Source organism: Mastomys coucha, unplaced genomic scaffold (genome assembly GCF_008632895.1).
Source record: "Mastomys coucha isolate ucsf_1 unplaced genomic scaffold, UCSF_Mcou_1 pScaffold22, whole genome shotgun sequence".
Classification (NCBI taxonomy): domain Eukaryota; kingdom Metazoa; phylum Chordata; class Mammalia; order Rodentia; family Muridae; genus Mastomys; species Mastomys coucha.
Window position 1 is genome coordinate 251,151,642 of NW_022196905.1, and position 23,819 is coordinate 251,175,460.

A 23,819-nucleotide genomic window follows, 5' to 3' on the forward strand; every position below is an offset into this window, starting at 1 on the left:
AGAGGAGGTGCTTACAGTAAGATAGGAGTAAGGTCATGTTCCACTGCACAGTGGGGTGTAGACCGTTCACAACAACCTAGTATTTATTTCATGAAGATCCAGGAGAGTGGTACTTACAGGCTCCAAACGTAAAGAAAAGGTAAGAAAATGGATATGTTAGACCCTTGATTTGTTAAAAACTTACCATATACATATACTGAAATATCACACAGGATTCCACACATTTGTAAAGGAGGCAGGTTAATAAAAATTTATTTCTAAATTTAATTTTAAATAAAATTGAAACTGTGCCTGCATTTTCATTATGAGACCAAGTTATCGCCTGTAAATAACAGCAACAACAAAAATGGATCAATAATCTAGAGCCCAAGCTCATTTTAGCTGTGGAGCTAATTTCTTCTCTGTGGCTTTGTAACTCTGTACTATGGGGCAAATAGAAGGGGAACAGTGAGACCCCAAGACAAAGCCAGGATGAGGCACAGGGGAAGTATCAGAAGATGGAGTCACACCCTGAGCTGAGGACAGTTTGTTGAAATCCTCTCAAGTTGATTAGAAAACTCAAAGAAGTCTTCCACTAAGCCTAGGTATACATGGCTAATTTTATTCATACAACTAAAGGTCATTATCCGATAGTGTAAAAGTGTGCCCATCTTTCAGACTGTATTATTATTAGGCTGTATTCTGTCAATGACAGCAAGCATGAACCATAATCAGTTAGGTAATCATCATGTCTGTTCTTTTAAAGCTTATAGGAAGATGTTTACAGTAATTATAGCATGTTCTTGTGTATTTAATTGAGCATAATGTACCCTAGTTGTGCTTTACATGAAATGAGCCCATTTCTTTCCAAATTAAAATGTATTCAAATACTTATTTTTAAAATAATTAATTCAGAATATTTCTTGTAAGAGGCAGAATATAAAATCAACTTATGTTTGTCTACTGTTCGTCTACATTTTCAACCAAAAACTTAAACTATTGCACATTTACTGCTGTGACTGATGAAAGCACAGAAAAACAGAAAATTCTATTATCTCTTGAGTTTCTTTAATATTATTTTAAAATTAGGAAGAAATAAAGATAATCTTGGAATATTGTCATTGTTCAATATTACTATCAGATACTAAATGAAGTGGGAAAACTTTAGAAAATCATATAAAACTGTGCCATGAATAATCTGGTAGCAATTTCTAAGTTACCATTATACTTAAAACATAGAGGGACTCTAACTCTAGCAAAAATAGTAGATTTTAAACTATGGCAGGAGGATTAAGGTCTTATCCAGGACACTTACTTCAGATAGGTCCATATTGATAGATCCTATCCCATTTACTTTTCAAATCCCTCAATTTCAGTAAAGTTAAGACTTGAGATATATGCTTGGATAACTGTATGCATTAGGTGTCTATTGAAATGAGAAGCCAACACCTATTCAACTCATTCTGAGGAATGGCTTGTGGCTATGTGGTATCACATCTCATAGCTGCCTTTTTCCCCCCCTGGGGCTACAGAGCCAAAAAGTATACCGTCAGGCAGATTTAGGCCAGATATAAATGCAGTTTGGTCAGCAAGGAAAAGTGAGTCTATCACATGTCTACAGAAGAGGTTTAAGAGCAAGATCCATTGTGCAGGACTCCTTTATGCAAAACTTACTTCAACTTCACCAGCCAGAAGTATGAAGTATGGTGACCTAGATAACCCAAGGACACTGACTTCATTAATAAGCTGTGTGGTGACTCTCAAATAATGACTAGTTATTTTTAAATCAAATTGAAAAAAGAAGTGCAAGTTAGAATAAGAAAGATATAATGACCATAAAGTAGTTTTAAGAATTCATCAATTCTATAAGCTATTGATTAAAAAATAAATACTTTAAATGTGGCAGACTGACTTCAAGGCTGTGTCCTTGTCAGATGAGGATCAGTTACAGAGGGTCTTTAATGTCATTGTGAACTGGCTCTTTTTAGATACTTATAAACACCATTTTTCCTAATCCTGTTATGTGACTAGAGCTGAGATGCATCATGTCACAATACCCAAGGGATATTCATGATGCCAAAAGAAACATATTTCCTGATTGTAATTATAGAACAAATGATAAGATGGAAATTGGGGCTTTTTGTGAGAGCATATAATCATGAGTAAGTGGTTCCTGTGGGACGGGCAAGTACACTTCTCCCAGTGAGCTGTCTCACTCAGTCCTACCATTTGGCTGTCAAGCACCATAAAACGTAGAACTCTGCTTACACTTCAAAAAAATCCCAATTGCGGAAGTGAAAGTCATTGATCCAAAAAGCATTGTCATATCAGGAAACCTGAGAAAAATCTAGAAACCTGATGAAAAAACAGTTTGTCAAAAACAATTCTGAAATAAAAAGGAAAGAGGCATTGTTTAATTATGAACATGCTTTAATGTGTCTATACTGTGAATACATAAACAAACAAAGCTATGATGTGCCAGTTAGGCTAAAGTGTTAGTAGATTTATTAAAGAACAAGTGTGGATGGGGGGAGTAGGAAGTATTGGCCAGAGTGTAGAGTGTGGGTACAGAAGTGTTACAGTGGAGAGAAGGCACATCCATAGGTAGGAGATACTGAAAGGTTTAGTCCAACAATAATCTCTAAGACTGGTTAGAGCCTTAGCAGTTGCATTTGTCAGTGCTGCCTGTTAAGTATAATGGAGCAATAGAGATGGAGCAAAAGATAAGAACATTTTTTACCAAAAACTACTTATTCCTGGGTTATACCTGAAAGTCAGGTTTGTTAGCATTGACAGAAGACAAAACAAGTTGTTACAGTTCAGATTCAATCCTGGAGGAGGGAGAGAAACTGACCCCTTTCATTCTCATCTTTCCTGTGAGATGTAGGTATGCCATTTCCTTATTAAGCATGTTGTTCACAATTTTCATAAGCTCCCATGTCAAAGAGAACAGAGAGATGTCTCAGTGGTGGGGAGTGTGTACCTCTCTTGTGGAGGACCCAAGTTTGGTTTCCAGTATACACATCCAGAGATACAGCATCCTCTTCTGGCTCCCATGATCACAGCACTCATGTGTACATACCCACATGCATGCATACACAATGTATATACATAGTTAAAAAAGGTAAATGATTTGTCAAAAAATTTCCCTAAGTTAACATTTATGAGGAGATTTAATAATAAGAGATTTCTCTGAGATGTAATTAATCAAAGAAACATGTAGGCACAAATTGTTTTGATAATTCATTAAGCTTTTATTGGGTTACAATTATACGACATTAAAAAAAATCTCCTAATTAAGATAATCACATAATCTTAAAGTTGCGTAAAACTTCTCATGGGAAAATATGCCCTTGTTTTGAATAATGATATAATTTAATTCATTGTAAAAACTCAAAAAAAGTCAATGCTCAAAGACTAGATGAGGTTTATAATTGGTCTTTGTTGTTTTTTTATGTCAAATTCGTAACCACATATGAAAATTGACATCAGTAATCTGTTGGTGCTTTGGGATAATGGTGGGAAGGTAGGTTGCAGTTCATGGTTCTGCCTTTGTTGGGTTGTGCTTCCTTCACCTTTTTATGGTGTGGGTCTCTTTCCATGCTAGAAGAGATTTGAAATACCTGCAGATTGCTTTCACTCACCTCAGCACTTGCTTTAGTGTGTTTACAGGTGACAACCCATAAGAATCATTGATCTCTTATGAGCCTGTAGATTGGGGAAATACACTAGGATTTAGGCAGTGACATTTAGGTCAGGTTTAAAGAAACAAAACAAAACACCATGTGGTCTAAGCGTATCTATTCTGTCTTCCAAGGAGACATTTAGAAATGTTGAAATGTTCATTCCAAGGATATATTAGGTAAAAATCTGCAAAGCCAAGGAGGTATACTCAAAGTTTCTTAGAAAAGTTGATTTCATTTTTAGATGAAGATGCTATTTTAGTTTCAGTTATGTGTCTATGTGTAAACATTTATGCATGTGAGCATGCATGCACACAAAGGTTAGAAGACAGGGATTACTGAAGGGGTCTGCAACCCCATAGGAAGAACACCAATATCAGCCAATCAGACCCCCTAGAGCTCCCAGGGACCAAACCACCAACCAAAGAGTACACATGGAGTGACCCATGGATCCAGCTGCAGAGGATGGCCGTGTCAGGCATCAATGGGAGGAGAGGCCCTTGGTCTTGTGAAGGCTTGATGACCCAGTATAGGGGAATGCCAGGGCAGGGAGTCGGGAGTGGGTGGATGGGTGGTAGACTACCCTTATAGAAGCAGTGGGGGGAGGGATGAGATAAGGGGCTTAGGGGGAGACCAGGAAAAGGAATAACATTTGAAAATGTAGATGAAGAAAATATCCAATTTAAAAAAGAAAAAAAAAAAAGAAGACAGGATCAAATCCTCTGGGGATGTCCTTAAAGAAGGCTGTGAGTCATCTGACATGGGTGTTGGGAACTGATCCCCAATGCTCTGATAAAGCAACAAGTGCTCTTCAGCACTGCTCTGTCTCTCCAGCCAGAATTAGATTTCTCAAAGACACCAATTTCGTACATCTATGTCTAATGACACTTAAGATGAGACAGGCTCTTCTGAAGTGAAAGAGAATTAAGGTTCTTGAGAAAGCTCCCTACACATAACTTTTGTATGAATTGGGGTGTTCAGTTTTACATCTGCAAGCAGTAGGTTTGTATGTGCCTGGAGACTTAAATTCTCCTATGTCCTCATAGTTTTGGGCATCTGCTCTGCCATTTTCTTTTACATTCACGACTGCTTTTGTTTGGTGTAAATATATACAGGAGCAGAAGCACCTGCTTGTTCTAGCCTTGGCTGCCCCTGTGATTCATGGCACCACTTTCTGACAATCCTTCCTTATCTTTATCTTACATATGAAAGTTATTGAAATCTTCTTTGAAGCTGCCCCCCCCCCCAGTTTCTACAGAAGACATTATAAACTACTTGGCGTTTGTTCTCATTTGAGTTCTTAGACTTTTAATTCACAGTAGGTTATGAGAGCCATGAGGAATTTTATAAAGCACTCCTTGTCATTGTTCTTACACTGACTGCCATATCTTCCTAGAAACACTCCTTTCTCTGTAATAGAAAGGCACTCCATCAAATCCTAATTTCCTGGAACTCAATTTTTCTTGTAGGCTGTTTGTTAAATGATTTCTTCTTCACATAAGCAGAAGTTACTCCCTTTGTTGGCATATACAATCAAGGCTTAGGTTTTTTTTTTTTTTTTAATAGGGAAGACTACCCCAGAATTCTTGAGTCACTTGAGGATTTTTATGACCAGAAACAAGAGCTGAAAATGTTTGTTCTCAATTCTCTCCTCTACCTTCACTTCTCTACCCCTTCACACTGGGTTGGCATTGTAGGGATCAGACAACAGGAAAGAAATAGATTTTGCTCATTGGCATTCTTAAGGTAGTTGTCAGAACACATGGAGGAGGTGGAGGCTTTCTAAGGCCTTGTTTACTTAGGAGAAACTCCAGTCTACCCCATTTATGTTGTCTCACAATTGGACTGAATTCTGAGAATGCCAAGTCCCTAGAAGTTTCTTCCCATGACCAATTCTAATGCTTACCCTTCTACCTTCAGGGGTCCTGAAACATGGGGGTTTTGCTCTCGTTGAATAGAAAGGCCATATCTGGATGGAAGAAATCCTAGGATTCTTTATCTAAGGGCTGGAGTATCTTTGTGCTATCCTGGAGAATTTTCATATAGAGCATTTGAATTTTACAGATCCTGGAGAATGTGGGGTTTACCAAGGCATCTAGACCATATGTGTAAAGACCAATACCAGAGCACACCAGTTTGCAAGTTTTCCCTGTTTCTCAATGAGCTTATATTTAGTACATTTCCATTTTGTTGTTGCAAGGAGGGGTTTCCTCTGACAGCTTAGGTCAATGTGACACTACAGGGGGACCCAGATTCCTGTGTGACCTACAGTCTCTGAGTTTCAACTATCTGAGGTAGGAAGTAACCAGGCACTAGCTAGCAAATGGAAAAGAGAATTGAGTTTTGGGCTTTTGGCTCTATGCCTAACACATTCAGGAGTACCTGTTCCCTTTCCCCCTTGGTCAATGCTTTCAGGAAACACCCAGTGCTGCAAAAGCACCAATGTTGTTTTTAACTAATCTGCCAGACTCCTCTCAATCCACTCAAACTGACAATCACAATTAATCACTAAAAGGGATTCAACTTCTAGGAAAACAGAATTAAAAAAAAAAAAAAACAATCATCAAGATTCTCTACATAAATTAAGGTATTTAAGAAGACAGACCGCGCAGATAAAACTCAGTACTTGTAATTTAAGTCGATTTTAGTAAACCAAAGAAAAATGAAATAAAGAACTAGAAGAACTAACTGAAAATTAAACTGGATAAAATGACCTAAATTAACCCTTGAAATCAGTTCCTAGAAGATGAAGTGAAAGAAAAATGTTTGACCTACACAAAAATAAGTTGTGGTTAATGGGTGAGAAAGTAGAATAGATTTGCAGAAGCTACAGAGGAGAAACAGGCTGAATAAAGTCCATCCCAGAGTGATCCAAAGGGTGTGGTCCAAACAATAGTCATGTGAATTCTGTGAAAATTCCCAAGCTAAGTTAAATTGTGCGTGTTAAAAGAGTTTGCTCTGTGGGGCTAAAGAGGTTGCTCAGTGGTGGAGAATAGTAATTGCTCTCTTCAAGGACCTGAGTTTAGTTCCCAGCATCCACACTAGGCAGCTCACAACCACCTGTATCTCATGTTCACATATCCACATGCAGATATGCACCTACACATAATAAAAAAATAATAATAATACGTATGTTTAAAAAAAATAAAGGATTGACTGATTTACTATGTCCTCTGCAGAATATTGAAAGAAAATAAACCATGAAAAACAAAAGATAGACTCACAAGAGTATCAGATACATCGAAAAGAAGAACTAGAGCCAGATGTTCAGTAGTGACCTCCACACATAAGGGGAAACATCCCCTCAGAAAGAGGCATTATCACAGTAAGCACAAAAAGGAACCCAGTCTCTAATCGAAAGACATTCACTGAAATGTCCAGGTTACTTACTGCATAGAAACACCACTAGTTTCTATCCCTATGTTTATTATGTGTCCTCTCACTAAAGTATATGGTACCTGAGCAATAGGGGAATCCTTTTTACCTTCTTAGTTCTTACAACAATAAACTGTAAAGGATTAATTACCCATTTTAAGTTTGAGGGGTGTAAGTTTTTATACAGCAATTCCACTGATAAAAACATTTTCACTTTTTTAAACTTGGAGTTTACAGACTGTGCCTCATATGGGACATTTTTTCACTAGGGAAATACATCTTTGCTATTTTTTCTTTTGGCTCAAAACTTAAGAATATTTTAAAAGCCTCCATAGCTTTTATTCAATGTGTAAACATTGTAGAAAATATGAAAAATATTGACATTAACATATATGCCACTTTTAGAAATCATCAAAGTTATAAAATGCTCCTAACATAAAATAATCTTAAAATAAAGAGTTTTATAAATACCTGTAGGTCTGAACTTATGGTTGTCCAACTGAACATAGGTAATTTGTTCCAGGAATCCAGTGCATACTAAAGTCTGCAGATGGCCTAGTGACTCATAAAATGAGAGGTTATTAATATATAGCCTGCATCTGCCTCCAAGATATTTATAGTCATGCCTAGGTTACTCATAATGCCTAAGACAATGGAAATGCTGTACAATTAGCCATTATACTCTATTGTTTAGTGAACAATGTCAAGGAAATGTGTGCCACACTCAGCATAGTTTCTTTTTTCCAGTGGGAGAATGGCCTTTATAAATTAAAAAAATACACATAATTTGAAACATAATTATGTCGTCTTTTAGATCCTAACTTGTGAAGGTTGGCATGCCTCACTAGTGAATATTTAAGCTGACTTTCTTTTTTATTTTTTTTTTTACTTCTTTTCATTTTTGAGATTATATTAAAATTACACTTTACCCTTCCCATTCCTCCCTCCAAATCCTTACATATATCCCTCTGAGCTCTCTTTCGTATTCATGGTCTCTTTTTAGCTGGTTGGTATAGCATGCATACGTGTATATAAATATAAGCTGCTCGGCCTGTACCATGTCAGGTATATGTATGTTTCCAGGGATGAGCATTTGGTATGAGATAACATTTTGAAAAGGATACTTTGGGTCTGTGGTTACCTCAGTGTGAGAATGTGGAACTCATAGAAATTGAGGCTTTGTACGTCTGTCAGTGTGACTGGCATGATGGTAGACTGAAAGATTTTTGTTTCTGTGTGGTGAAACAGCCTAACATCAGGCGCTGAGGGCTAAAAGAAGTTCCTTTTAGCTTTCAATTACAATCATGGAGAAGTCAAGGCAGGATCTTGAACCAGCTAGGCATATCACATCCACAGTAAAGAACAAATACTACAAATGCGAGCATGAGCCATTTGCTTGCTTGCCTGTCATCATCACGATCTCTCCACTCTCACACAGATCACTGCCCATGCCTAGCAAATCATCCTACCCCCAGTAGGCTGGATCTTCCTACATCAATTACCTTAATTAAGACAATCCCCCGTGGATATGTGCCTAGAAGAGCTTGATCTAGATAATCCCTCACTGAGACTCTCTTCACAGGTGATTCTTAAGTTGTGTCGAGTTGACAAACTATCACAAGGGTCAGTGATATATCTCTGGAGTTCTTGATCTCTTGTGTGAGCCACAGAGTGATAAATGCTCACTGCTATCCTTATCTAGGGAGGAGAACTAGAGAATCAGGTCACAGCCTCCCAAGGCAGAATATTTGGGCCCAGATACCTGTCCTCTGAGGCTGTTATGTCAATAGCTGTGCATGTATAGCAGCTGGATTCCTTTTCCTTCTGTCCTTATTCAGAGAGTTAGCTCTGTTGAGCCTTTCCACCGCTACTGTTAAGGTCTCTCAGGTTAATGAACAGAGGATTTTAAGTATGGCTAATTAAGAAGGAGATGATGAACTCTTCTGGAAATGATTAAAGGCCATAACCAAAAAGTGATGCCATGTCCCTAATCTCCGGGATTCTTTTTATAGAGAATGAGTCTCATAATAGGAAACCTTTCATCAATGTTATTTTTTATCATTAGATATAAAATGTGAATGAAAATGGAGCCAAAAGAAAATGGTCTTCAGAAACCTAGCTATTACAAGAAATGACAGGCTCAGAATTGAGATGCCTGGAGTTACTTAAAAAATAATGTTCAAGCCCAGATAGCCCTCAAAGCAACAACAACAAAAGACATTGCTGGAGATATGAGGACAGTGAAGGAAAGGCTGAACCATAAAGTGATCCATGAACAAAAGGAGCCTGTCATTTGGGGTTTCCAGTAGGTCTGGGGTCCAGAATATGTTGTTCACATCCCTGTAATGACGGATAACTCATTAATAGCAATTCTGAGCCTAAGTGTCACATCTGTTTGTCAGCAAAAAGATATTCCTGTGGCCACTGTGAAATTTAAATAATAAGACTAAAATCTCTTAAAAGTGTTCTTCATATGCTTGATAAACTCCTAGTGTCTGTTATATTATTGACAGAAAAAGACACATCTTTGTGCACACATGTGCAAATAGAAGGGAAGGTAATGGTGCCAGTTTTTGAGCCTGTTGGATGGATGAATGCATCATATGATGATCTTTACACTTTAAAACAGTACAGTAAAAGCTGGGTGTGGTATATGTCTGTGATCCTTGTACTTGGGAAATTGGTGCCGGAATCATCAGCTAAATAGTGACTTGAAGGCTGGCTGGCTCTATGTAAGACCTTGCCTCAAAAACTGAACCAAACCAAACCAAACCAAACCAAACCAAACCAAACCAAACCAAACTAAACCAATCCAAACCAAACCAAACCACACTGAAACAAAGCAAACCCAGCTCTATAATAAATTATCTTTGTTTCCATTTAATTCTGGTAAAGCAACTGCTATTTGTATTATTTGTGAGCTATTAAATTATGAATTAATATTTTAGCATTTGAATTAATCTCTAACCCAGAACAGACTTATGAACATGGGAGGCGTGGTTATCTATTCATGGAGGCACAAGTTTATTTTTTCATAAAAGGCCATCATTGAGACAGAAAGCATTGTGATACAAAGGTCCTAATGCGGGACATGAGTAAGGAGACATTCTAATACTTTTGGATTTTTGGCCTCTATAACATGTTGGTATTAGTCTCCTGGAATGTTCAGAGGGAACCATGTGGCATCAAAAGCTCTCAACTGGAGGACCTTCTTAGGTTGGGCAATTGCCAGGGGAGCTTCAGAGGCCAATTTTCCCTCTAGCTTTGGTTGTTTTCTTGGCTTGAGTTTCAAAAGCTGAGCAGAACTAATCTCTAAACCTAGGATACATCTCTTAATATTGGTTGCACACAATAAATATACTTTGATGTATTCTATAATGTTGATGGCTAAGATGTAGCTATTGGAAGGGTAGTTGCCTAGCATGCACAAAGTCCTCGGCTTGATCCTCATTAATGAATAAAACTAGGCATGGTAGTACACTCCTGTAATCTCATAACTTGGGCGATAGAGGCAGGAAACTCAAAAGTTCAAGGTCATCCTTGATAGCATATGGAGGTTGAGAGTAGCCTGGACTTTGCACTACCCTGTCTCAAAGGAAGAAAAAAAAAACACTGTGAAATTATGTGACCCCTCATTAGTTCATAGCCTCATCCATTCTTACTATTTTAATCATCTGCAGAGACTACAGTGTTCTTAATGAACCATGCTTGCAAACTTTCTTCATTAACCCTGAAGTCTCAACACTGCTTACAGAAAGATGTATCAGATCTATTTCTCTCAATAAAGACAGAAGAGTTAGCGGTTGGACATGTCTTGCTGTTATGTTCATGAATGCAATGTATTGTATGTCTGCATCACTGCCTCTCCTGTTGGCCACTCTTAATCATGTTGTGTTGTTTCTTTGTAGAGTACGGTGATGTTGACCAGGAGACTGTACTGGCTGCAGCCCATGGCTTCACAGGCTGCCTCTCTGCAGTGCAGTTCAGCCATATTGCACCTCTGAAGGCTGCTCTGCAACCTGGTCACCCAGCCCCCATCACTGTGACAGGGCATGTGACTGAGTCCAGCTGTGTGGCTCCTGCTGGCACCGATGCCACATCCAGAGAAAGGACACATTCATTTGCAGGTGACTTAAGACTCTCTCCCTCCTCGATGATAAATGGATTTGTCCAGAGTGGGCATTTTCTTAGTTTTGTTGTGATTCTCAAGATGGCTTCTGGGAATTGCTTTTGTTTACTCTTCAGGTCTCTCTTTCACCCATCCTTTTCTGGAGTCTTGATTACATGCTTGTTTACAGTTGGCATTGTTAAAATTGAGAATTGCAGGAACCCCTACATTCATAACTATGATTTCATTCTGGTTTGAAACATTGAATTCTTCAGCATTTCCTCTTGTAGTTTGGGTGGATCACTCTGTCCCTTTTTGTGCTTTTACTGTAGATCACTCTGGAACGATGGATGACAGAGAGCCTCTCACTCATGCAATCAAAAGCGACTCTGCAGTGATTGGAGGTAGCTGGGAAGCATGAGTGAACTTTTGGTGGGGTCTTATTATTATTACTGTAATACTGAATATAAGTCTCAGAAAACTATCTATGAAGAATCCATGTATTTTCACTGGGGATGTTGTTCAATGGTAGCATGTCTGGCCAACAAGCATGAGGTCTTAGGTTCAATTGCTAGAATGGGAGAATGGGAGTGGCTCACATATCTCAATCCTTAGTGTTTTTTTTTAATTTTTATTCTTTGTTATTTCATCCATGTATATAACATATTTTGATCATATTCATTCTCTATTAATCTCTCCTACCTTCTCTTACCCCTCTCAGTCCATTCCCATTGAAACCCTTTGCAGAGAGTCCCAATCCTATATTCTTGCCTCTTGTTTTGTGTGAGCCACTGTCACTAAGTTTAATTAGGTTACCTGAACAAGCATAAGTGGAAGGTTATCTACTAGGCCATGGGCAATTTACCATCAGCTACACTATTGAAGAAAGCAACTCCCCTACTCCCAGCAGCCATTACAGCCAAAAGCTCTCAGGAAGAGGTGGAGCCTCTTGGCTAGTCTCCCATCCTCCATGGATACCTTTGATGGATAAGAGTGGGTTCACAGACTCACACTTGTGCATACCTTTCCAGGCAAAGAATTCGATTTGAAGAAAGGGATGGTCTGTAACTTTTACTGGGACGGTCTCGTAGAATCTTCCTGAATTCCAGGCATCCCTGGAAATTTTCTGTGTCAATGTGGATAATCTCAGTGAAGTATCACACTCCAAGATCAGTTGCTAAGCTATGTAAAAATGAACAGAATTTAGCTTAAAGCTACAGGGACTGCTTCATGCATTTATTTCCTTAGACATATCATTGCTTCTGCAAGGGTCTATGTGAAAGCAGGGAAATTTGAGATTAACATTAGATGTATCCATTTTGTGTTTCTTTAATGCTTACTAAAGTAGATATTTCATTGTTCGGACATACCTCCAAAAGAATACTGCACTTTCAGTTCTTATCAAAACTTAGGTTAATAGGTTGAAAGTGGTTCATAGTAATTTTATCTTGCCAAATTTACACAAAGAAAACTCTAAAAGTATCTTTAATGTAACAGCATCTTCCTGGAGGTATATGTTATTTAAAACCGAACTCAGAACTAAAGCTTTTTCTTCCTGATTAATGCTCGTCAGAGGCTATTAATCAGAGCACTGAAATGTTAAGTGCCTTAACATTTCTCTGCACTCTGAATATCATATGGATGCATAAAATAAATAACTATTCAGCCTTATATCCAGATAATGTGATTATTCATATACTTGAGAAGTTTTTATGTGACCCTCATACTTGATTTGCTTACTAATGTGTTTTAAATATTTTATTTTTAATTGTGTATGTGTGGGGTGTGTGAACAGTGAAGGTGTCAGTGCTGGTTGGTTTTGATCAACTTCAGAAAAAACTAGTTAATCTTAATCAAGAAAATGCCTTCCTAAGTTTGGTTTATAGGCAAGTTGGTATTGCAGTATCTTGACTGGTGATTGATGTGGGTGGGTCCATTCCAAGGACACAGTACCACCACCACCACCCCTGCAAGTGGTCCTGAATTACAAAAAAAAAAAAAAAAAGCCCTAGCAAGCCAGGAGGAGCAAGCTAGTAAATAGCATCCTTCCATGGCCTCTGCACTGGCTCCTGCCTTTACTTTCCTCCCTTGAATTCCTGCCCTGACTTTCCTCATTGACGGAAAGTGACCTTGTGAGATTGAAATGTCACTTTTGGTGATGGTGTTTTATCGCAGCAATAGAAACTTAACTAAGACAGTGCCCCAGGTTAGAAGAGGGCATTGGATCTCTTGAAGCTCAGGGTACAGGCAAATGTGAGGGCTAGGGACTCCACACCAGTCTCCTGTGGAGACTCTTAACTACCCTTTCTTAACTACCAGGGAATTTCTCTAGCCCCTGCCTTTTAAAGATTTTACTTTTAATTTTGTCTGTAATTGTGTGTAACTATGTGTGTGTGTGTTGGGGGGTGTCTGTGTACTGTCTTTTGTTTATACTTAAACTGTCTCCAGCAGCTAGACCCTTTTTTAGAGGGTAAATAATAACAGTCACATATTCTTTTTTTGTTATTTCTATTCTCCCCTTAAATTAAATATAAGGTAAAGGTACATGAAATAAAATTCTCCTTTAATACCCTGACAAACAAAGCAACCCTCCCTACCCCACCCCATGCCCCCTTTTTGAGTTATTAGTTCAGTCTTGAGTTTAGGTAGTTACCAGATAAGTCTAAGGGAAACATGTTCTACAGTAAAGCACTACTTAAAGTTCCAAGATTTGTAAGGAGCTCAATATTTAAAAGTAGGATTCTTGCTCAGACAAATTGTCTCAGCCAGTGTCTTCTTGCCTAGTGTGCGCGTGCACACACACACACACACACACACACACAGAGGGCAGAGAGAGGTTTGTCCCTCAAGGCTTACTAGGGTCCGTGAAACCAGCATGCTGTCTCATTTTGATGTTTGTGGGGATTAAGCTTTGGTAGCAGAGCAGCTGGAAATGGCCACATAAGCTCGAAAGGTCTCATGCCAACCACTTGCAGTTTGTCTGCTCATTCACAGCATAGGGTCCTCCACTGTAGCGCACTGTCTGGTAGTACTGAGGTAGAATTTGATCCTGTTGTTGTGCCAGCCAGTCATAAATCAAACCCAGTGTGTAACCATAGTTGATGTATTCAAACACTTTCCAGAGTAGATAATCCTCTTGTGTTCTCAGCTGTAGGTAACCATCCTCTTTGTTTATAAACAAAGTAAGTAGTATGAAAGAGGAGGATAGACTTAGTGAGATATTTTAAACCAATGAGGCAGGCATGGAGTGCTTCTGGCCAGACTGAGGATGTGAATTCAGGCAGAGAGGAGCTTGTATATATTGCTCCTGAGAACAATACATCCTTATAGTGCTTTAGGTACATGAACACAGAACAGAGCGGTTTATTTTATTTATTCTGAATATATTAAATTGCTTGTTTGGGGGACAACTAATTTCAAGGTATTTTCCATGGCCACAAAAAGCAATGACATGAAACTTGCCACAAATTGAAAGACATAAATCACATATTTAGAGAAAAACAAAAAACAAAACAAAACAAAAAAAGCCAGAGCCCATCTCTGATGCAGATCATCTGAATATCCCATCTAGACCAATGTGACGATGTGATGGTGACATTTATTTTATAATTCCAGTAGTACTCTAACATTTTATCATTTTTCACCTTGTGTATTTCAGAATCCCTCTCTTCAGGCTAGAAATGTTATAAGATGATTGAACTAGCTTTAGCAACTTAATTAATTGTTTTTACAGGGACGATAGGCAACATATATAACAACACATGAATACTCTGATTAAATTTGTCATTGATTTGATCAAGTAGTGATACCCATTAGTAAAATTACCAAATGCATATTAGATTCATTACTATCTTTCTCGGGTAAGCCTGATGTAGTCAAAAATTGGCTTATCATCAGCAATATTACAGTTGGCCATGGAGATTCTGCTTAGTGAATCTTACTGAAACTTGCGAATACCTTCAAGTCTTTAGTTTCATTAAAACCAGCTACATTTATTTGTACTGAAGTGGAGTCTGAGGTCTTGGCACATAGCTCAGATGGTCAGGTGCTTTCCCAGCATTCATGAAGCCCTGGATTCCATCCATGGAACAGCATAAACTGGATGTGGGTGAACACACTAGTGACCCTGTACTTAAGAGATTTGGGACAGGATGACCAGAAATTCAAGGTTATCCTCAGCTACATACCTAGTTCAAAGGCTCCTGAGACCCTTTCTCAAGGGGAAAAATTATAAACAAACAAAATAATCTCAATTTTTACTAAGCCAAATTTGATCCACATTTATTTTAATATTGCATATTTTTAATAACCCATATTCATAAGAGGCCCCAAACCACATGTACCAGCTAGACTACATTAAATGGACATCTGGCAGCTACCTGTATTCATGTAAGACTGAACCAGAACATCATTGAAAATGAGTTCAAGACCCATTTAGACAGTATAATGAAGGCTTATATCCCCTCTAAGATATTTACATAAGGTTTTATCTTGAAAGTTCCTAGTTTATCTAAAAGATTCAAAAAAATACTTCAAAGCACACACACACACACACACACAGAGAGAGAGAGAGAAAGAGAGAGAGAGAGAGAGAGAGAGAGAGAGAGAGAGAGAGAGAGAGAATATATTCATCCATTAATGTCCTCATGACAATTTTAAGGAAACTCTCAAAATCGTGGTGACAAATAATTTTCCAAATTCTCATTTTTATTTGGCTCTTTGAACTTTATTATTAGGATGAAATACCATTAGGTGATTTTCTTTGAATAACAGATTTACTTCATTCAGTTCTGAGAGAACTAGGAAAGATGGATATCTGAGCAACAATAGTTTTCCTATTAGTTGGCCTTTCAAATAAAAAATTGTGTGACTAAAGCACAGAGGATCAGTTTAACTCATGACTCAAATATTTGAAGAGTATTTTCTGGAGTCAGACATCACCCTTCAACACACATCAGACATGCTTTATGAATATTTCCTATTTTAATACATGGCCCATTAGGAAGACTTGTAGTCAGGCATCAAAACTTAATGAAATGAATAATTTTTACTGTTTCATTAAGGACATCCTTAAATGAGTTTGGCTTTTGCCTGACAGTGCAATCTCTTCTGCTTCATAAAATCAATGACTAGTTCTACAACCTGGTGCCCTGGTCTTCCTTTGGGCTAACCACTGGACTTTCCCCTACCTTCATCATGCACCATTGGTGAAAAATTTAATTTCAGGTACCTTAGTACTGTTCTGGACCACTAGATTACAACCTATGTGTCCACATCCTAGGGTGTTGTAAGGACTAACTGGGGTCTGCATTCCACTTGAAGGATCGCATGTCACTCCAAAGTTGATAACCATGGGCTCAACTAAGAATTGTAACACTTCATGTATTTACAAAGAACACAAGAGTTTCAAAACCCAATATGCCCCGTGTAGAAAGAATTTTAACATATTTACATTGTATTAACACTCTTTGTGTATATAACATACTCCTCTTCAAAAGTTGATTAAAAATCAACTTCATGGATATTGTTGTGTATTTAATCACAAAACATGACCCTTCTTCTGCATTATGCTTAACTATAATTTAAAACAAAATTAAAATGTCTTCATGTTTTATTATGAAGCAACACTTGGTCATAAAATTATTTAGTAATGCTTCCTGATGAAAAGAAACACATGAAGCAGATCCAATATAATGCACATTCAGGATAAATGGAAAGGACCCCACAAAATTGATGGAATCCCTAAATAAACTTAATCTATTGCAGTATTGCTTGAATAGAAAAGACGAGAAGTCTTGTTGTTGCTGGTTTATATCTTAACAGATGGTTGACTTCAGTGGAAAATAATATTCCCTGGACTAATTAAGCCATGAAGTTGACACAATGTCTATTCTGACCATGGTCCTGACTGGTTATTTCTTTTCTCTTTTCTCTCCAGGTCTGATAGCTGTTGTGATCTTTATCTTGCTTTGTGTCTCTGCCATAGCTGTTCGCATTTATCAACAGAAAAGGTTATACAAAAGAAATGAGGCAAAAAGGTCAGAGAATGTAGACAGTGCCGAGGCGGTTTTGAAAAGTGAGCTTCATATCCAGAATGCAGTCGGTGAAAATCAGAAAGAGTACTTCTTCTGATTGGCAGTGATCCTCTAGCTTGCAAGGATGGGTTCCTTTTAATAGCCAGGGGCTCTCGGTGGACGAGAACTGCTCTAACCCTGACCATACAGGCGATGGATCTGCAGCACGGCCATCTTGCCATGTCTAAGCTCAGGATGGCTCCAGGCAGCCTCCTCCAGGGATGTGCTCCTTCTAGCCATCATTCTGTTAAGAAAGGAGCTTGCTGTTGGTGTCCCTTTCCAACTTCTGCACATGATCAAAACCAAGTTTAACTTGCTTCACAACTATGGTTTTTTAAATGTGGAAACTATAGCCCTTCTCTTCACCCTGTAAAACAAAAGTTTTGTTAGAGGTAAGAACTCAAAATTGGACTATAAATGGCCTTGCTTTACTGGAGACCACATGTCCTGTTTGCTTTCGTCTTCACATGGTGTTGTTCATGAGCCTGGAAATGCTTCTGAGATCCTGTTTGGCTGGTGTTCGCATCTTCAATGGCTGAAATCTATACATAAAGCCCCTTTGCCTTTCTCTGTATTCCATTCAATACATCAATAGTCTGAAAAATTGTTTTCTTGTCTTTGGCTTGTTTGTATTGCTCTTTTTCTATTTGGCTCTTTTCTGATACTTTTTAATGCATTTTGTTTTGAGTGTCTGACTTTTAAATCTGAACACACAATTCCTATATAAAAAGACTAAGAAAGTACGGTAGTTGTCGGTATGTGATGTCATGTCTTTACAGAGAGTTTCTTGTCATTATTTGATGATGACTGGTTAAGACCCCGAGCAATTGTAATTTTCCAAAGAATGTACAATGTTTTCCATTAAATTTGTCACAAAACAAGTCCTAACACAACAAAAATATTTCAATTGCAACTGTGTTACCTCAAATATATGTAGAAGATGATTTCCCCAAACATTAAAGCAGTTACTTCTTAGGTCTATGTTTTTCTAAAGGTAATTGCCAAATTTTTATTGATCTCCTATGAGGATTTTCTGTGGAGTATCCTCTTGTCTGTTGGAGAAGAAGGAGATAACATGAGAGCCCAACTCCTCATTCTAATATACAGTTCTGCCACTGGTATGAATTTGCTGTGCACTGACCTCCAATATATGTACCTTATAATCTGAGTTGTAACATGCTCCCTATTTTGCAACCAATAGATAAAGTAATAGATGTTGGCTATCTTATCAGACTTATGCTCAAGTTGTATTCTAGTAGTGTCTTCTGGAGGATGATTAAGACCTCAAAAAGGACCAAGAATCAGCATAAGATACTCACTAGTCCACAATGATTAGAACATATGTATACAATGGGAGGTAGAAGCATCATTCTTAACCTTATGAAACTTGTAACAATACGAACTTTCAGGTCAAGTGAACAAGGTAATTGTATGGAATTATCTTTGAAGTCCATAGACCAATTAAATAAGGAAAGTACTTTGCAATCCATGTTCACACCTTCAGGTGCCTCCAAAGTAAAAATTTAACTCCTTGCTTTTTGTGTGTGTGTGTAAAAGAAGCTTGGAAATATATAAATTCAGCATCACTAGAATCTTGCTTTTCATGTTTTGTTGTTGTTGATGATTCTTCTTAGAAAATCTGTTTTTCTTTTTCCAAAGCACAAGATCCATATTAATGTTTCTGTAAGTACCTGACTAAATCTTAAAGGACCTGATTTGACAAAGGACCTTTGTTGGTAAATGGCATCTATATGTGTGTACATATGTACACAGACACACAGATGCACACACACACAAACACGCATGCATGCATGCACATGCATGCACATTCATAGAGAGGAGAGGAAGAGAGATAGACTGAGAGGCAGACAGAGAGACAGACACACATGTTGTGACAAGAGAGTTATTTAACATAGAATTAGTATAATTTGGTGCACAGAGCATAGCCCTTGTATCAACTCTGAATTCTTTAAAGTTATGTGTTTTATTTAATAGCAGTAATGACCTCACAAGTAGCTGAAATGTGTATACTTTTATAGATGGTGAAGCTGCAAAGTCCTCTATCGTCTGCACAGTAAGATACTGGAATAGGATGACATCAGATTGCATTAGTACCTTACATGCCATGGTTTGGGTTTCCTGGTTTGTAGCAAATTGCTTCCTTTTTCCTTAATAAAATGCATTTTTGAAATAAAATGCAGATTATACCTTAAGAGATTTTATATAAAAGTTTTAAATCAGGAAAATATATTGAAGTTTTCCTTTCTTTCTTATTTATTTATTTACTTATTTATTTATTTATCTATTTATTTATCTATTTTACATAGCAAATGCTGCCTCTCCCAGTTCTCCTGTCATAGAATCCTTCCTACATCCCCTTCTCCTTTGAGATGGTGCCACCCCACATCAGTATCCCCTCACCCAGAACATTAAGTCTCTGCAAGATTAGGGGTATCCTTTCTCATTGAGGCCAAACAAGGCAGTCCTGTTGGGAAGTGCTTCCATGGTCAAGCTCCAGTTATTGGGGGACCCACATGGAGAATGAACTGCACAGCTACAGATACCCAGAGACAAACAATAGACAGGTTTGGGACTCCTATTGAAGTATTGGGGGAAGGATTGGACGCCCTGAAGGGAATAGGAACTCCACAGGAAGATCAACAGAGTCAACTAACCCAGACCTTTGAGAGTTCTCAGAGTCTGAACTACCAACCAAAGTGGAGTTTTTCTTAAGATAGTAAAAAGTGTGTGTGTGTGTGTGTATGAATATGTGTGGTGTGTTTAATCTTTTCTAACAGATTTATGTAATTCTTGGGAATTTACATTTACTTATGTGCAAGTGTGTGTGTGTGTGTGTTTGAGAGAGGGGAGAGAGAGAGAGAGAGAGAGAGAGAGAGAGAGAGAGAGAGAGAGAGAGAGAGAGAGAGATATTTTAGAGGAAAATTGTGGGAGATGGTTCTCTTCTTCCATTACATAGGATCTGGGAACTGAACTTGGGTCTCTTAGATTTGGCAATGGGCACTTGTAACTGCTGAGACACTGTACTGTCCATATTTCTCTTCTTTGAAAGCAGCCAAATATGAAAAAAAAAGGTTAGGAAGATGATTGTTAATTGTAACAGTTGCATTTTCAGTATCTTTTCAGTCTTTCCTGAGAACAATGACCTGGCTGGCAGTTGCCTATGGGAACAATTTCTGCATGCTACAGTTGGGTGATGTCCTTCTTCATTGTCTTTTCCACTTCCCCAGAGAACTTGGCAAACTTGTTCTATACAAATGTAAATTTGTCTAGAAACTATGGTGTTCTCCTCTCAAATTACAAAACCCCTTTAAAAGCTGGCGTGGCAGCACACTGTTAATCTCAACACTTGGGGAGGGGCAGGAGGGATTGCTGAAATTTTAAGGTTAGACTGAACAACATTGATGCCCTGTCTCTAAAACCAAACTGCACCAAAACAGCACCAAAAAGCAAATCCTGTCCCCCAAAAAAACCAGAACTAACAACAAACAAAAAACCCACAAGAATGAATTCAAGAATGAACTTAGTGAACTAAATTCAAAGATCTGCTATTATGTTTATAGATTGACAGGATGGCGGCATTAATGAGCTTCTTTAATGAAATAAATAGTTCCATTGATGAGAAACAGCATCTTAGTATGCCATGAAGAGAGCTCCAGAAGGTCTAGGACATAGCTTGGTATTAAAATTCATTTTCACGTGTTGCTTTCAAACCTGTGCTTTATTATATCCTGAAGATGTCAATTAAAAACACAGGATGAAGCAAAAGACAAGCAGGCAACACCCACAGGAAAGGCAAGCCTTTAAATGGACTGTTCATTGGGTGGTTTTCTCTTTTGTTATAACAGCATTGTTCATGGGACCAGAGAAGCACAGACCTTGTTTAATGTGTGGACAGCTCAGTTTCGCAGATTAAAAAGTCCAAGACATGTATGTGAAATGATGTTCTCAGGAAGACAAAAGCAGCGTGGATGCCATTAAGCTGGGATCAACTGACTGAATTCTTTCCTTTTCTTTCTTTCATTTTGTTCACGTAACCAAAACAACTAGACATTTATTATCAAAGCTAGGGTTTGTTTGTCTCCTCTCTCTTCCCATGTTTTCCCTTTGTGTCAGTGATTGAACAGGAAAATGGTCAGAAATCTATAGTATGCTCAAGTTCATCAATACATACTTTGGAGCATACAGTGAGAGGTGAAAGAATATTTCCTAACCTAATGTGAATTATGTGTCCCTCAAAATTGTACATTTTCCTCCTAGTTTTTTACATAATTTAAAATGTATATACAGAATGACCTTAAAGTATTGATTCATATAGAATTCATAGTCTTGAAGACATACATTCTACAGTCTTCTATAAAGGGCAGGCCTCAGATTCACAGTCTAGGAATGATAAGACCCTCTGAGAAGCCATTCTATGGAGACTTATTGTTGGAAAATTGGTCTCTGTGGCAGCCGCAGCTGGGTTCCTGGAGTGATCTCAGCAGAAGACCAGGCTTAGAGAAAAGACAAAGGCTCTTTGTCCTGGGGGTGTGAGTTGTTTTCTATAGTTAATATTAGTGTTTTCTGTAGAGTTGATCTGGAACATCCACAGTTAACCTGAAACATCTCAATAGCACCTTCGTCTTGAGTGGCTATGAATCTAGATCTTATACATTATCTATTTTTAATGAACATCCATTGTTATATGACAAGTCATTGTCCTTGATAAATTTGACTTTCTCCTAAAACTATTAATTTCAGGGTCTTTGACTCCATGGTAGACAATTATAATTGGAACTCATTTTTTTTTACATAAATGTGTGCACATGTTCATGTATGTGCATTTGTAAGTGTGTGAGTGTATTTGGAGGCCAGAGGACTACCTCTACTGTTATCCTCAGGATGGCTATCCACATCCTTTGAGACAGGTTGTTGCATGGGCTTTGGAGCTGAGCAGTCAGGGTAGATTGCCTGGTCAAAACACCACAAGCATCCTCTGTCTTTTTCTCCCTGGCCTGGGATTACAAGTATACAACCAGAACTACTGGGAAGTGAACTCAAGTCCTTCTGCTTGTATGGACCAAGGGAATCCTAGAGCATTCTATAGAGTCTTTGTAAAATCTACAACATGAGTTGTATTTGACCTAATCATCAAATATTTGATCATCAAATGTCTATTTCTGGTTAGAAAGATGAATTAAACACACCTTACACTGAAACCTGTTCAGTTGAAGATCAATTTTTTAAATCCATGTGTCAACTACAAGATGACTCTATCAGATAAAATCAATATGTCCTACCTGTTTCCTACTCCTTTCAAAGTCTTCATGACAGTATGGAAGCAGGGAAGGAAAACTGGATCTATAGGCTTAGTGTTTCTATAGTGGCATGTGTGGTGGAGAAACATTCATGCATCTACAGAGAACAGGAAATGATAAAAGTTAAATGGCAAAGCATGGGGAAGCGTGATAAGAAGATTGGACATTTGGTTCATCACAGGGGTGCTTGGGGTTTAGTTTCGAAGATTTTCAAGCAGAAATCTGAACCCTAATTTGAACGTCTCCCCCAGTACACCATTTCTTAAATAGTTTTTCATCTTTTAACACCATACTTAAATCATTATCAAATGCAAAGTTGTCATTTTAAAATTCAAATAGTTTAGCAAGATTTACCAAGGACATAGTGATCCCTTTCCCATCTCCTCTCCTCATCTGTTTCATCTCCTTTAATTGTCTCCTTTTAGCCCTTTCTACATCTGTAAATAATGTGCTATTACAGGATGGGTTCTTTGGAAAATAATTTTGAGACAGAAATCTTCACTTATAAAGTTTATTGGGTATTATGTAAGACACACAGGAGACAGGCTGATGTGGGGTGGGAAAGTTGGGCTTTGCTGTCCTAATGATTAGCTGGCCCTGGAGACATTACCTTTGGGCTGTATTCTGAGTTGGATAAAGGGGCAGAACATTAGCATTACAGTATAGAGCAGGCTATTGGTGTTGAGCATGTGTTGATGATTATGAGCTTGTACCAGTGCCTCTTTGCAGCTTAGACTGTTCTTGAGTGAAGACAAATTCCCTCAAGTTGGCTTTCACATCCATGTAGCAGCTAAATGATGACTCCAGATGTCTTCAGTCTGTCCTATCTGTTCTGCAGATCCTAGAGTGGTAGCAAAGAAGAAAAATCTCAGATGCCAAATGCATTATGCATTAGTGGGAGGATGTGTGTGTGTTTGTGTGTGTGTGTGTGTGTGTGTGTGTGTGTGTGTGTGTGTGTGTGTGTGTTAAGACATGAAGAGGTACCAGGACTGTCTTCCACCCAGCACTGCTTAACTCTGCCGACTACTTCGGACGTGATTTCTAGAAGCAGTTTCCTAAGCACTCTGCTGAATCTCCTTTCTGAGGGAAATGTACAAGATGGAAGATGGTAGACTAAGAGTCTCACCCTCACTGATAACTCTAAGTGACATTTGTCTTTTTCCTGCTCCACTATCCTTGACGCCATCCTAATGTCAACTGACAACACTGCACAGACGTGGGGCTCCAGTTATGCTCCTGAATTTCTCCAATAATACCTTGGGTCAGTTTTCTAAAATATAGA

At 38.2% G+C, this 23,819-nt stretch overlaps 1 protein-coding gene across 3 annotated transcripts in view; it reads left to right on the forward strand.

Annotated features, from left to right (window-relative positions):
• Positions 1-23,819, forward strand: part of Cntnap4 (contactin associated protein family member 4) — a 353,495-nt gene that overhangs the window by 273,167 nt on the left and 56,509 nt on the right. For 2 of the 3 annotated variants that reach the window (XM_031341492.1, XM_031341493.1), the window contains 3 exons: positions 10,946-11,164; positions 11,478-11,549; positions 17,084-19,415. In XM_031341492.1, the coding sequence (XP_031197352.1) occupies positions 10,946-11,164; positions 11,478-11,549; positions 17,084-17,277 (485 nt within the window). In that variant the 3' untranslated portion in view covers positions 17,278-19,415. Of the gene's footprint in view, positions 1-10,945; positions 11,165-11,477; positions 11,550-17,083; positions 19,416-23,819 lie in introns of those variants that run through there. The other variant, XM_031341494.1, reaches the window with a different exon arrangement.